At 50.9% G+C, this 13,914-nt stretch overlaps 1 protein-coding gene across 22 annotated transcripts in view; it reads right to left on the reverse strand.

Annotated features, from left to right (window-relative positions):
• The window catches only part of CAMK2G (calcium/calmodulin dependent protein kinase II gamma), a 61,836-nt gene that overhangs the window by 6,014 nt on the left and 41,908 nt on the right, over positions 1-13,914 (reverse strand). For 4 of the 22 annotated variants that reach the window (XM_030798400.1, XM_030798405.1, XM_030798402.1 and 1 more), the window contains 4 exons: positions 6,769-6,837; positions 5,524-5,568; positions 3,126-3,174; positions 1,015-1,128 (listed from right to left, as the gene is read on the reverse strand). In XM_030798400.1, coding sequence (XP_030654260.1) covers positions 1,015-1,128; positions 3,126-3,174; positions 5,524-5,568; positions 6,769-6,837 — 277 coding nt within the window. Of the gene's footprint in view, positions 1-1,014; positions 1,129-3,125; positions 3,175-5,523; positions 5,569-6,768; positions 6,838-9,569; positions 9,603-13,914 lie in introns of all 22 variants that reach the window. The other 18 variants (XM_030798419.1, XM_030798413.1, XM_030798407.1 and 15 more) reach the window with 8 other exon arrangements.

Consider the following 13,914-nt stretch of genomic DNA (forward strand, 5'->3'; position numbering starts at 1 on the left):
AAAAGGCTGCAAGACAACTGCAAGCGTTAGAACAGCACCACCACGGCCCAGCCGGGCCAGCACAGCCAAGCAGCACAGCTGGGACAGGGCAGCGCAGCCAAAGGCACGTCCAGGAGGGGGCCCCACAGCCATTAGCCCCGCTAGGCCACAGCTCCAGGTGAGCAAGCAGCAGGTTAAGGGAAGCAAAGAGTTCGATCGGCTTCCTAAAGCAGCAGGCAGGTGTGCACCCACAACACACACACCCTCTCCAACCCCACCAGACCCATTTGGATGACCTGACTGGGGCCCCACGGGCGAAGAGGGTTGTGCTTAGAAACTCTGCAAGGATAGATGGTGGGAGGAAAAGCAGCAGACAAAGGCATCCTCCAGCACAGATGTAACTAGAAATATGAGGATGAGCTACTGATAACCCAGCGAGGCACTGTATCAACATTTCCTACTGCCTTGTCTTTTATCTAACAAGGCTCTGAGGTGCGTGCCATTTTATTTCCACATTACAGATAAGGAATCTGCAGCTCTGGGAAGTTAAACTTCACACTCTTGAAGGCAGCGTAGCTGGGATTTAAACTCACATCTATCTTGCCTCTGACCCCATGCTCTTAATATGTTATGCTGAGACTCAGGAAGCACTACATCCCCAACACAGTTCCTCGCTGTCACGTATTCCCCATCACCCCACTCCCACCCCCACAGACCTGACTTCCGACTCTGCCCTTCTTCCTGGCTCGGCGCTGAGGCAAGGCCCACTGCACATCCTGGGGGCTTTCTACTCCCCCCATCCCAGGCCATGTTCTTCCACCCACTCTTCTCATATTTCTTTGGGCCCCAGACTCAGGGGCCCCTGCCTGGTCTCAACAGCACCTCCATCTATCCCCCACCCCTAGCAGAGGCCATGCTCCCGGAGCTTACTACCACGGGCAGCTGGGTGGGACTGACAGCTGTGGTGGGGGTCCCTGAGGGGCTTCAGGACGAGCCAGGGAGACGGAAGCCAGAATGTGCCTCCCTCACACTTACTGGCTGAGGAGCAGAGAGAAGGCTGGGGCTGCATGCCTGGAGAGGGGGCTGTTCTGTCCCGGGAGCTCCGTCCTTCAGGCACCGAGCTGCCATTCCCAGTGCGGAGCGGGGCAGCTAGCCAGCCAGGGCAGGGCAGGGCAGGGCAAGGCAGAGCAGCCAAAACAAACAGAACAAGGCAGGTGAGCGAGCAAGCCGGACAGGACCCGAGCCCATGGCGCTGCAGAGCCGGGGCAAGGGGACGCCTCGCCTCAGGCTGCTGCAGACACTGGACGACATAGGCCTCCCAGCTGAGGGCACCAGGCAGGTGCCCAGACCTGGGCTGTGGCTTCCAGACGAGCCTTACAACAGCCTGTCCAAGGACCCCTGATCCTGGGGAAGATGTTCCAGGGGGCCAGGCCACAGGGTCCAGAGCCCAGCAGTGACAGTGCCTCCTATGTTGCCAGCAGTGCCGGAATCAAAACTGATCTGACCTCACTCACAGGGGCCTGGAGCTACTATGATTCACTTCCTCATAGCTTTCTGCTATTTTTTTGGTTCCAAAAGGTTTGGTGCCCCCTTGCCACCCAGGGCATGCTCTCCCAGCTCTGTCCTAGAGTGTTCCTCTGTCTTTTCTGATGGCCTGGCCCAAGGTCACTTACTGAATTCAGGCAAAGGGAGCAATTCCAGGAGGCCCAACCAAAGAGCAGGACAGAGATTCCCAGAGGTCTGGCCTGCCATGCCCTCCCAACCCTCTGGCACTCTAGCCAGGCCCAAGCTTAGGCTAGTGGTCCTTACAGGCCCACCAGGACATGACCAAATGTGGCCTCACGGTTGTCAGATTGGTTCCAACTCCATCATTCGGGCCAAAATCCTAGGACTAGAGTGACCAACTCATCCCAGTGTTCCCAGGACTATCTGGGTTTTATATTTATTTATATATTTGTTTTTTGTTTTTTTTTTTCTTTGAGACAGAGTCTCGCTCTGTCACCCAGGCTGAAGTGCAGTGGTACAATCTCAGCTCACTGCAACCTCCACCTCCCAGGTTCAAGCCATTTTCATGCCTCAGCCTCCCAAGTAGCTGGGATTACAGGACCCCACCACCACACCTGGCTAATTTTTTTTTTTTTTTTTTTTTTTTTCAGAAGAAGTTTTGCTCCTGTTGCCCAGGCTGGAGTGCAATGGGGTGATCTTGGCTCACTGCAACCTCCACCCCCCAGGTTCAAGCGATTCTCCCACCTCAGCCTCCCGAGTAGCTGAGATTACAGGCAACTGCCACCACACCTGGCTAATTTTTTATATTTTTAGTAGAGATGGGGTTTCACCATGTTGGTCAGGCTGGTCTTGAACTCCTGACCTTCAGGTGATCCACCCACCTCGGCCTCCCAAAGTGTTGGGATTACAGGCGTGAGCCAGTACGCCCGGCCTTTTTTTGTATTTTTAGTAGAGACGGGGTTTCATCATGTTGGCCAGGCTGGTTTTGAACTCCTGACCTCAAGTGATCCGCTTGCCTCGGCCTCCCAAAGTGCTGGGATTACAGGTGTGAGTCACCGCAGCTGGCCTATTTATTTGTTCCTAATTTTTTTTTTTTTTAATAGAAACAAGGTCTTGCTATGTTGCCCAAGCTTGTCTCAGACTCCTGGTCTCAAGCAATCCTTCTGCCCTGGCCCTCCCAAAGTTCTGGGTATTACAGGTGTGAGCCAGCACTCCTGGCCCATCACAGTCTTAAAACCAAAAGTTCTGTGTCCAGGGAAAACCAGGACGATTGGTCACTCTACTGATGACTCATGACACTTACAGGCTACTTCGGCAGGGACTTGGGGTACCCCTGTTCTGGGATGGCACATCATTATCAGCAACAGGAACAGTTCTCTGAGCCCTGGCCCCTGGAGAATCTCTAGCTTAGCTATTTTAGACTTGGGGTCAAAGAAGAGAAGCCTCTTGCCCAGCTGAGCAACACCAGGCAGGGGCCTCATATCTTGGCTCATGGAAAGTAGCTTTTATACCAAGCCCTCTCCTAGGGGCATAGGAGCCAGCATTCCCAGTTCTGGGGACAGAAAAGGCAGGTGCCCCATTGGAGCCCAGGTACCTGGGTCACTGCTGGAGTCCTTTCCCCTCCAAGGGCCAGCACCTACCTTTGAGGTCCTCATCTTCTGTGGTGGTGTTGCAGCTCTCTGTGGAGCCCTGTAGGCCAAAAAGAACATGTTTCTATATGCTCCATCCCTTGGAAGCCAGAGGAGCAAAGCAGAACAAAAGCAGAGTTTGTGCTCCTACAAGAGGTGCAAGGAGGAATTGTGGAAAGTTCTGCTTCCACCCTGGCTGTCTGACTCCTCCCAAATCCCCTCCCTAGTCTTCCCCCAGTTTTTAAATGCCACCATCTACCCAGTTACTCAGGCTAAAACCTGAAGTCATCCTCAATCCTTCTCTTTCTCTTTTTCCCTTATATTCAGATCACCCAATCTAAAATAAAATCTTTTGGTTCTGCCTCCAAAGTAAACCCCATGTCTTTCCTCTTCACTTCCAATGCACAGCTACAACCTGACTCCAGGCCACCAGCATCTCACACCTGAACCATGGTAACAGCTTCATGGTCTCCCTAACTTCCACGCTTACCTCCTCCCTAGAGGTTGTCTTTTTTTTTTTTTTTTTTTTTTTTGAAATGGAGTTTTGCTCTTGTTGCACAGGCTGAAGTGCAATGGCATGATCTCGGCTCACTGCAACCTCTGCCTCCTGGGTTTAAGTGATTCTCCTGTCTCAGCCTCCTGAGTAGCTGGGATTACAGGTGCCTGCCACCACGCCTGGCTAATTTTTGTATTTTTATTAGAAATGGGGTTTCATCATGTTGGCCAGGCTGGTCTCAAGCTCCTGACCTCCGCTGATCCACTCGCCTCAGCCTTCCAAAGTGCAGGGATTACAGGCGTGAGCCACCGCGCCCGGCCCTCCCTAGAGTTCTTGATCATGAGGCCAGAGTGGTGTTTTAAAGTGTCAACTAGATTCTATTACTCCTGCTAAGAACTCCCAATAGCTTCTCCTTGCTGCTGGAAGAAAATGCAAACTCCTACAAGGGCCTCTGTAGCAGGCCCTGCTGCTTCTCCAACCTCATCACTCTCCTATGGTTCTTCCAGTCTCACTTTGCTCTTCCCTCTGCCTGATTACACAGGCCACATCTGAGCTTCAGTTCCTTCTGCCTAGGGCACTCAGCCTCAGAGCTGGCCTGGCTGCCTCCTTCCCACCCACCATTCAGTTTCTAGCTCAGATATCACCTCCTGAAAGAGGCCCTCTCCTGACTACTTAATTCAAGGCCCTGTTCTCTCTCTCTCTCTACTTTGGTGGGGTTTTTCTGTTTTTCATTTTTTAGATGGAGTCTTGCTCTGTTGCCCAGGCTGAAGTGCAGTGGCACGATTTCAGCTCACTGCAACCTCCGCCTCCCAGGTTCAAGCAATTCTCCTGCCTCAGCCTCCCAGGTAGCTGGGATTACAGGCATGTGCCAACATCCCCAACTAATTTTTGTATCTTTAGTAGAGATGGGGTTTTGCCATGTTGGCCAGGCTGGTTTTGAACTCCTGACAAGTGATCCGCCCGCCCTGGCCTCCCAAAGTGCTAGGATTACACGCGTGAGCCACCGCACCGCACCTGGCCCTCTCTCTACTTTGTGCCATTTTCTTCAGATTACCTATTGACATTAGATTTTATCTTATTTATTTTTTTGAGAGATTAAGTCTCACTCCGTAGCCCAAGCTGGAGTGCAGTGGCATGATCTCAGCTCACTGCAACCTCCGCCTCCCAGGCTCAAGCGATTATCGTGCCTCAGCCTCCCAAGTAGCTGGGACTACAGGCACGTGCCACCACACCTGGCTACTTTTTTGTATTTTAGTAGAGACAGGGTTTCACCATGTTGCCCAGGGTGGTCTCTAACTCCTGAGCTCAGGTGATCTGCCCACGTTGTCCTCCCAAAGTGTGAGGATTACAGGTGTGAGCCACAGTGCCCAGCTTATCTTATCTGTTTGCTTATTGGTTTTTTATCTGCCTCCCATCCCACCCACCGTTTGAACAGGTAATTTCTCTTGTCACCTCTGTAAACCAGAGCCACGGATGGTATCTGGGCTTAACAGATGTTCAGGAATGCTGGTGAAAACACCAGGGGCACAAAGGGGTCAGGCCATGGAGAACGCTCCAGGGTCTGGAGATGCTCTTGCCTGTTTTTTCAGTGAATGTTTACTCTCATTTAAACTTCCGACATATGGAGGAAGATTCTATTATTATCATCCCCAATTTGCAGATAAAGGATACTAAGGTGCAGGGCCAGGATTCAGACCAGGGCCAGGATTCAAACCAGGTCTGTCTGACTGCAAAGCCTGGGCTCCGTAAGGTATAACGCCCTTCCTCAGCATGGAGCAACTGTGGGCACAGGCTAACTTCGGCTGAGCCTCTGCAAACACCTTGGCCTCAGGGTGCAGCCTGTAGACCCCTGGGACCCAGCCTACCTGTCTCCTGCTGACCTGGAAAGCAGGAGGCAGGCTCAGGACCACTCACCTTGATCCCATCTGTAGCGTTGTGTACCACAGTGGTTTGTGGCTCCTGTGAGAGAAGATGAAAATTACCCTTCCAACTTGGGGACAGACTATGGCTCTTCCCTGAGGAGCCCCACCTACATCCCAGGACACCCGCAGACCCTATGATGACCACTGAGGCCTGCCCACCAGCCATCTCCAGAAGACAAAATGTCCCGGCTCAACTGGGGTCCCAGGCAGCTGGGATAGCCCTGGATTTTGGCAGCAGCACTGGCTGGTAAGAAAGAGAGGCCTGGCAGGTGCCGGTGCCCAGGAGGCTGAGACAGCAAGGGCCTCTGTCCCTGATTCCTGTCAGTTGTGAGGGCTCTTTCCACATGGGGTTCCCACGGGGCAGGCATACTGGAGGAGCTGTGGGACTGAGGGCACAGGCCGGGCCCCGCCCACGGCATTCATCACGGGGAATGTGTGAGGCAGGAACATGGGCAGAAGAATGAGGTCTCCCAGAAAGAGCCAGGACAGGAGGCCTCCTCAGCCAGCTGAGCCCAGAGAGCCGCCCACTGCGCCTGCCTTCTGCCTTCCCTAGTTCCTGGCCCCACGCCACCATGTCAGGTGGCATGAGGGTCCGCAAGAAGGAGGGGAGTAGCAGGCAACATCACCTCTCCCTCTTTCCCAGTCACCCCCCTGCTGACTCTCTAGTTAGCCACCACTAGCAGAGGGAGCTCCAAGAGCAAACAGAACCTCTGGAGGAGCCCAGAGAGAACTTAGCCAGCACGAGGCACTCCAGGAGCCTGGAGACCTCAGCACCATCCAGAGGTGGGGACCCCAGCCCTCTTTCCTGTTTCTGGCTTTGCAAAGGAGAGGCTGAGGCAGGTTTTACAAGGGAGCCTCCAAGAACTGATGTTCAGGTCCCAAAAAAGCTCCTACCCTCTCCTTTCCTAAGCAACTCATCTTCCCAGCCCCCACAGCAGACCCACTAGGGGTCCTGGGCTGGGCCTGGGAGGTTCAGCTGAGAGCCCTGATCACTCTTCCCCCCAACCATCGAAAGGAGCAGGAGCAGGAGCAGCAGTTCTGCCATGCGGGATGGAGCGCAGCCAGGCGGGACAATGAAGGGGAAGGGGCATACAGGGCGGCACACAACGCAGTCAGCTCTATGGGAACCAAGAAAGGAACAGGCCCAGGAGGCCAGGGAGGGGGCACAAGAGGAGGAAGAGGGAAGGGGCAGGAGGCAGCCAGGGGCAGAGGCAGAGAAGCTGTAGTCAGGAGGTACCATGGCCGTCTGCAAGGGCGCGGGCTCTTGGGCTGGGCTTACGAGACTGTTTTTGTTGTTGCTCTGTGGCTGAGACAAGAAAACAGATGGTTTAGTTCCTCCAGAGTCCCCAAGGCCACTCAGGTTCAACTCCCAGACCTCCCTTGCCCCCTGGCCTGGCCTGGAGGAGGTAGGCCTGAGGTGGCCTCCATAACACTGTGTAGATGGGAGCGATGGCTAGAGAGATGATCGGAGGAAGTATTTGTGGGGCCCAGAGACCTAGCTCTGGGGGCACCCTCAAGGTGGGACCAGCCCAAAGCCTCGTTTTAAAGCATCCCTCCAGAGATCTCTGCTTATGACAGGTGCCAGGTCATTGCAAAATCCACACCTGACCCAAAAGAGTTCAAGATCTTCTTCCCACTGTATAGGGAAAAGGGGGGTAGTTTATAAGAAAGCAGAACAAAATTCAGAAACTCTGGTCCCCTATCTGTGGGCAGTCTCCTGCTGCACTTTCAACCCAGCACCTGTATTTCCTTCTTACAACACCAGCTTGAAGCCTGAAACAAAGAGGAAGGAGAAAAGAAAAGTATGCCTGGCCTAAGAGATGGTGTCCAGAGGATGGGGGTGGAAGTCCCTTTCAGACACAAAATGCATTCACTGACCTCAGGGAGCAGAGTCAGGACTGTGCTGTTCACCTTTTTGCCTGACAAATCTTAGGCCTGATCAGCTAGAAGGGCAGTGTTCTGGGGAGGGGCAGGTGAAACCCAGCGGGGCTGTGGCTGTAGTCCCAGAATCCAGCCCCCAGGACAGAGTAGGCCACACACAGGCCAACATTCCCAACAGCACCATGACCACCAGTGATATCTCCTTGCCTTTCAAAACTACATGGTGGTGGGCGGGCACGGTGGCTCACGCCTGTAATCCCAGCACTTTGGGAGGCCAAGGCGGGTGGATCACCTGAGGTCAGGAGTTGAAGACCAGCCTGGCCAACATGGTGAAACCCTGTCTCTACTAAAAATACAAAAATTAGCCGGGCATGGTGGCGCATGCCTGTAATCCCAGCTACTCGGGAGGCTGAGGCAGGAGAATTGCTTGAACCTGGGAGGCAGAGGTTGCAGTGAGCCAAGATTGTGCCATTGCACACCAGCCTGGAGGACAGAGCAAGACTCCATCTCAAAAAAACAAAAACAAACAAGCAAAAACATTACACGGAGGGGCACAGCAAGGGAGGGGCAAGGGGAAGATGGAAGGAAGCTGATCTCCAGGGCAGGGAGCCATATCCATGTGATGTTCTTTGCCTCTGATAATTCCCTAACCGGCGTACTCAATCTCACTGAGTTCCAGTGGGGTTGGGGGCCACTGAGGAGCAGCCTGATGCCTGCAAGTTCTTCAATAGGCAGTGAGACAAATGTGTGGCTACCATCCCTGCACAGGGCACAGATGATACATCGACAGCTAGAATGTGTGTCTTCTCTCCTAGGACATACACAGAAAGCATCCTGACTGTCCTACTTCTTGCCTGGAGGCCTCTTGGACCAGACCTGAAGCCGTCCACTGCCAACTTGCTGTCAATGGCTCAGACATCCCCAAACCCAGGGCTAGGCATGGAACCTCAAGCCAGGCACCAAGTGACTCCACTGAACAAGACTCCACAGACTGCGACAGGCTAGAGAAGAGGGGTCCCAGGAGTGAGACGGTGGGTCTAAACTCACAGGAGCTCTGCTGTCTCTCATTCCCACCAAGAAGCAGAGCCCACCTAGCACAGTGAATGATGCTGACCTGTTCGGGGTTGGTTAGAGAAGGCTGCCCTACCTGTAAATTCCAGCTGAGGCCAAGACCCTCACAGGGGGCAGACTCCAGGGTGCCCATAAAACCTGCAGAGGGCTGGGATGTCACCCAAGTGGCCCCACCTCTGGTTTTTTGTTTTGTTTTGTTTTTGAGACGGAGTCTTGCTCTGTCGCCTAGGCTGGAGTGCAGTGGTGCGATCTCAGCTCACTGCAAGCTCCGCCTCCTGGGTTTACGCCATTCTCCTGCCTCAGCCTCCCAAGTAGCTGGGACTACAGGCGCCCACCACCATGCCTGTCTAATTTTTTGTATTTTTAGTAGAGACGGGGTTTCACCGTGTTATGGTCTCGATCTCCTGGCCTCGTGATCCACCTGCCTCGGCCTCCCAAAGTGCTAGGATTACAGGCGTGAGCCACTGCGCCCGGCCCCCACCTCTGGTTTTAATGGATGGTTTCATAATGACTCAGGCTGCTGTGTTGTCCTTGGTGCCCAGTGTCCCGTGAGAAAGATGAGTTAGCTGTCCCCCCGAGGGCTGGGTGGCCAGGATGAACCACTGGGCACAGCTAGAGAGAATGGGATTTGCATGGGGGCAGAGCCAGGAGAGCAAGACTCACAAGTGGGAGCCTGCAACCAGCTCCTCTGCCCACCACACAGTTGCCCTCCAGCTGCCAGTCTGTAGGAAGCAGCTGCTCATGCCTGGGAAGCAGGGCCTCTCCTTCTGGGTGACAGAGAGTGAGGGTCTCTCCCTTGCTTGCCCCAAGTCCCTACCAGCTTCACATCCTACCCTGGGCCGCTGGGGTCTGTCCAAGCTCCACAGCAGGGGGTGCCGTACCACCCCTTCCAATGCCCACTTTTTAGGCTACTGGGTGACCTTGGGCAATGGCCCCTGCCTGGCAGGACAGACCACACCTGCCCACACAGCACAGACATGCAGTGAGGATGAGTGAGGCACACGCACATGGCAGAACAGGTTTGCGTGGCTGGCAGGCGGGCACAGGCAGCATGGAGTGGGCGATGGGTGGGCAGGCAAGGCTCACCATTAGGTGCACGCTGGAACTCGACTTCCTTTTCTGGACACACCACAGCAAGAGGGAAAGAGAAGGGGAAAGAGGAGGTAAGAAGAGAAGCACAGAGACGCTGCAGGTTAGCGCACCAGCGTGGGCTCTGCATTGGGGAGAAAAGAGCGGAGGGAGACCCGGAGTCCAGCACCAGAGGGTTAAACAGCACATGGACCGACAGGCACTCGCACCCTCCAGACCCTGGGAGGGAAGAACTCTTTTGCGGTCAGGTTCATAGACACAGATTTAGTATCTTCTGAGATGTTTCAGCCTTGCTCAAAAAAAGCCTCTTAAGGAGATTAAGTCACAAGTCTGTGAGGGTAAGTATCATTTTGCTACAAATTTACAGGTCTGGGTTCATAGGGTTAGCTCACCCTGTAATGTTATTTATTTTCTCTCTTTACTAGAACTGTCTGAAATTCAAGTGACCAGCCACCAGGGAAAAAGCAAAAGCTACTACAGGCTGTCCTCAGCTCTAATAAAATTTGACTTCTGACTTCACTGCACCCCTACTATGCTTTTTAGATAAAGATGCTGAGCTTTTGAAATTCACCTAGCAGTTAAATGTTGGCCTTCCTTTGTCAGTATAGCCATGCTTGTTTACAATATTTGAATTTTTTATTGCATTTTGCAATTCGTGGAAAATGGAAACACAGGAGTGCCAGTGATTAAAATTACAGTGATCATAAAAATGCAGGGATGTAAGCCACAGAGAATGTTGAAAGTAGTGATTCCTCAGCCTCAACCAGATGCTCACGAACTTTACGTTCACATGTGAAACAGACGCATCAAGATGAAGACCACGTGGAACACTAAAAATATATCCCAGAAGATTGTGTTTAAAAAATGAAGGGTAATTATGAAAGTCATCATTAGCTCACTGGGGGTAAGGTCCCCCTGTAATATGTGTGTCTTTCACCTTTTGCACATTCATTTAACAATGCCCAGCAAACACTGAGGGCTGTTTCAGGTACAGTAAACACAGCTGATAAACTGCTCCTGCCCTCAAGGGGCCAGCATTCTTTAGAAGGCATTTTCAGGATTATTATTATAATCAACGAAAGAGGCTACAAATACTGACAACGGTCCATAATTTAGAATTAGATTTAAAGGAAAAGAAAAACCTAAATATAGTTAGGCCTCTTTTACATTGGCCTTTTATTTATTAATTTTTTTTTTTTTTTTTTTAGGGAGTCTCGCTCTGTTGCCCAGGCTGGAGTGCAGTGGTGCCATCTCGGCTCACTGCAACCTCCGCCTCCCGGGTTCAAGCAATTCTCCTGCTTTAGCCTCCTGAGTAGCTGGGATTACAGGCGCCCACCACCATGCCCCGCTAATTTTTTTTTGTATTTTTAGTAGAGAGACGGGGTTTCGCCATGTTGGCCAGGCTGGTCTCGAACTCCTGACCTCAGGTGATCCACCTGCCTCGGCTCCCAAAGTGCTGGAATTACAAGCCTGAGCAACCGCACCCAGCCTTACAGTGGCCTTTTAAATATGCTCAAATATGAGATTTTACTTCTAAAATTATCCCTCAAAAAGAGGGAGTTCCCTTATATTCATATATATAATACAGGTAGCAAGGTGTGTGTGTGTGTGTGTGTGTGTGTGTGTGTGTGTGTGTGTGTGTGTGTGTGTGTCTCCTTATCCCTTTACCCAACTAAAGTGTTACTGCTTTCAGGAAGGTTCCTATCTTATGTATCTTTACAATTTCCACAGTACCTAGCAACATGCCTTATAGTTAGCACACAGGCAACAAAAGTTTGCTGAGTTGAGCTGGGTTTGCTGACTTTGGTTTTTTCCCAGGCTAAAGAAGAGCACAGGTTTCTAACTTGCACTGAATCACGGCAGCGAGAACTCTGCGCAGGTACTCACTCACCAGGCCCAGTCTTGGTTCTGGTGATTTTCAGGGGCTTGTTGTCAAAGGCCATTGCAGGATCTTGACTTAAAGCAGATTTTTGACTAATGGGGAATAAGTTCTCAGCCTTCTCCTGGCTGGCTCTCTTTTTCCTAAATTGTCCTGCATGAGAACCTGAGATCACCCTTTTCCAAAGACTGTTTCTCAGGTTAGTGAACATTTTTCAATCTCCTTCTCCATTCAGGGATTTGCCCTTAGCCATGCATAGCTGGGCTCCTTCTGAACCAGCACACTACCACATTGTCTAAATGTGAGGTCTATTTATTATTTTTTTAGAGATAAGGTCTTGCTCTATTGCCCAGGCTGAATTACTGGCATGATCATGGCTCACTGCAGCCTCAACCTCCTGGGCTCAAGGGATCCTCCTGCCTCAGCCTCCTGAGTAGCTAGGACTACAGGTGCACACCACCATGCCTGGCTAAATGTCAGATGATTTCTAAAGAATCATATCTCACTTTTACTTAAAAACTGTATATTTATTTAAAAATTTAAGCTGGAAAAGGGTTCAAACCTCTTTCCCATACTTAATTTAACAAAATAATTCAAATAGTACTTAGGGAAATAACTATAACCTTTCGTTTTTCTTGCTTTCTTTCTCTTTTAAAGATAGGATGGCCATTCTGGCCTGGGACTAGCAGAAGGCACAAGTTGTCCTACGTTCTCAGGATCTGAGAGTTTGTGGCCTCTTCAGTCATCCTCACAAGTGGCTCTTACTCTTCCACAGACCCTGGGTCACTGGCATCCACCTTCAAAGAAATCTAAATAGAAGCTAAGTCCCCCAAATCAAGAGCACAAGACAGACTAGCTGCTCAAACCAATGCTAGTATTTTGAACATCTTGCAGAAAGCTTCTGAACAGTGAAAAAGAAATCGCCCTATGGACACTTAAGCGGTAGGAATTGAGGAAGGGGGAGTTGGGAAGGGAAGATGGGATCTAAAAGAAGAATCCATGATGCTGAAAGCTCAAGACCATCTGAGCTACTTCACAGGCCTCCCTCATAACATTGATCAAAACCTTGACTTTCAGAGAGCCTGGAAAGGTCGAACTCTGCACATCTTGCTTTGTCCTCTCCTTTTCGTTTCTCACCCCTTTGATGCAGCCACAACATAAGTTGTTATTTACCTGTTTCATATTATAAAAGGACTGCAGCCACAATACAAGCAATTTGGAAAACAGAGAAGGGGCATGGGAAAACCACTCATACTCCTAGCAATCTTCCAGTCTTTTAAAAAAATGCAATCAGCTGGGCACAGTGGTTCATGCCTGTAATCCTAGCACTTTGGGAGGCCGAGGCGGGCGGATCACAAGGTCAGGAGATCGAGACCAGCCTGGCCAACACAGCAAAACCCTGTCTCTACTAAAAATACAAAAATTAGCCGGGCGTGGTGGCACGTGCCTGTAGTCCCAGCTACTTGGGAGGCTGAGGTTGGAGAATTGTTTGAACCCGCGAGGCGGAGGTTGCAGTGAGCTGAGATCACACCACTATACTCCAGGCTGGGGGACAGAGTGAGACCCTGTCTCAAAAAACAAAAAAGATATCATTATAAGATATAATAATACAAGCACATTCCTTACCTCTTTTCATTTTAATTGAGATGGAGTCTTGCTTATGTTGCCCAGGCTGGACTTCCTAGGCTCAAGTGATCCTCCCACCTCAGCCTCCCAAGTAGCTGGGATTAACAGGCATGAGTTGCCACACCTGGTATTATGCTTTACTTAAAAAAAAAAAAATAGTATTTAAAAAAAAAATCTGGTAACAGTAGTGCACAATCTAGATGAAAAATGTAGAATACGGAAAAATGTATAAGAAAAAAAGTTCCTCAAATTCCCATCACCTGGTGAAGTTACTGCTGACACTTCAGTGGGCTTTCTTCCAGTCCCTATTTTATCCACATATTATATACTGAATAAATATCTACAAACATGTTTCTTCAAACCAAATTTAGAATGATAGTATATGCACTCCTTTATTTTTTTTTTTTTTTATTTTTCAAGACAGAATCTTGCTCTGTCACCAGGCTGGAGTGCAGTGGTGCGATCTTGGCTCACCGCGATCTTGGCTCACCGCGATCTTGACTCACCACAACCTCCGACTCCCTAGTTCAAGCGATTCTCCTGCCTCAGCCTTCCGAGTAGGTGGGATTACAGACATGCACCACCGCGCCCAGCTAATTTTTGTATTTTTAGTAGAGACGGGGTTTCACCATGTTAGCCAGGCTGGTCTCGATCTCCTGACCTCGTGATCCGCCTACCTCGGGCTCCCAAAGGGCTGGGATTACAGGCGTGAGCCACCGTGCCTGGCTTGTCTGTACTCCTTTATATACCACTTTCTTCACTTAATATAAAGCATTTCTGCACTTTATTTTTCACTTAAATCCCTACGGTCATGAAGATTAATAACTTTTTAATAGT

This window comes from Nomascus leucogenys, chromosome 18, assembly GCF_006542625.1.
Source record: "Nomascus leucogenys isolate Asia chromosome 18, Asia_NLE_v1, whole genome shotgun sequence".
NCBI classification, from domain to species: domain Eukaryota; kingdom Metazoa; phylum Chordata; class Mammalia; order Primates; family Hylobatidae; genus Nomascus; species Nomascus leucogenys.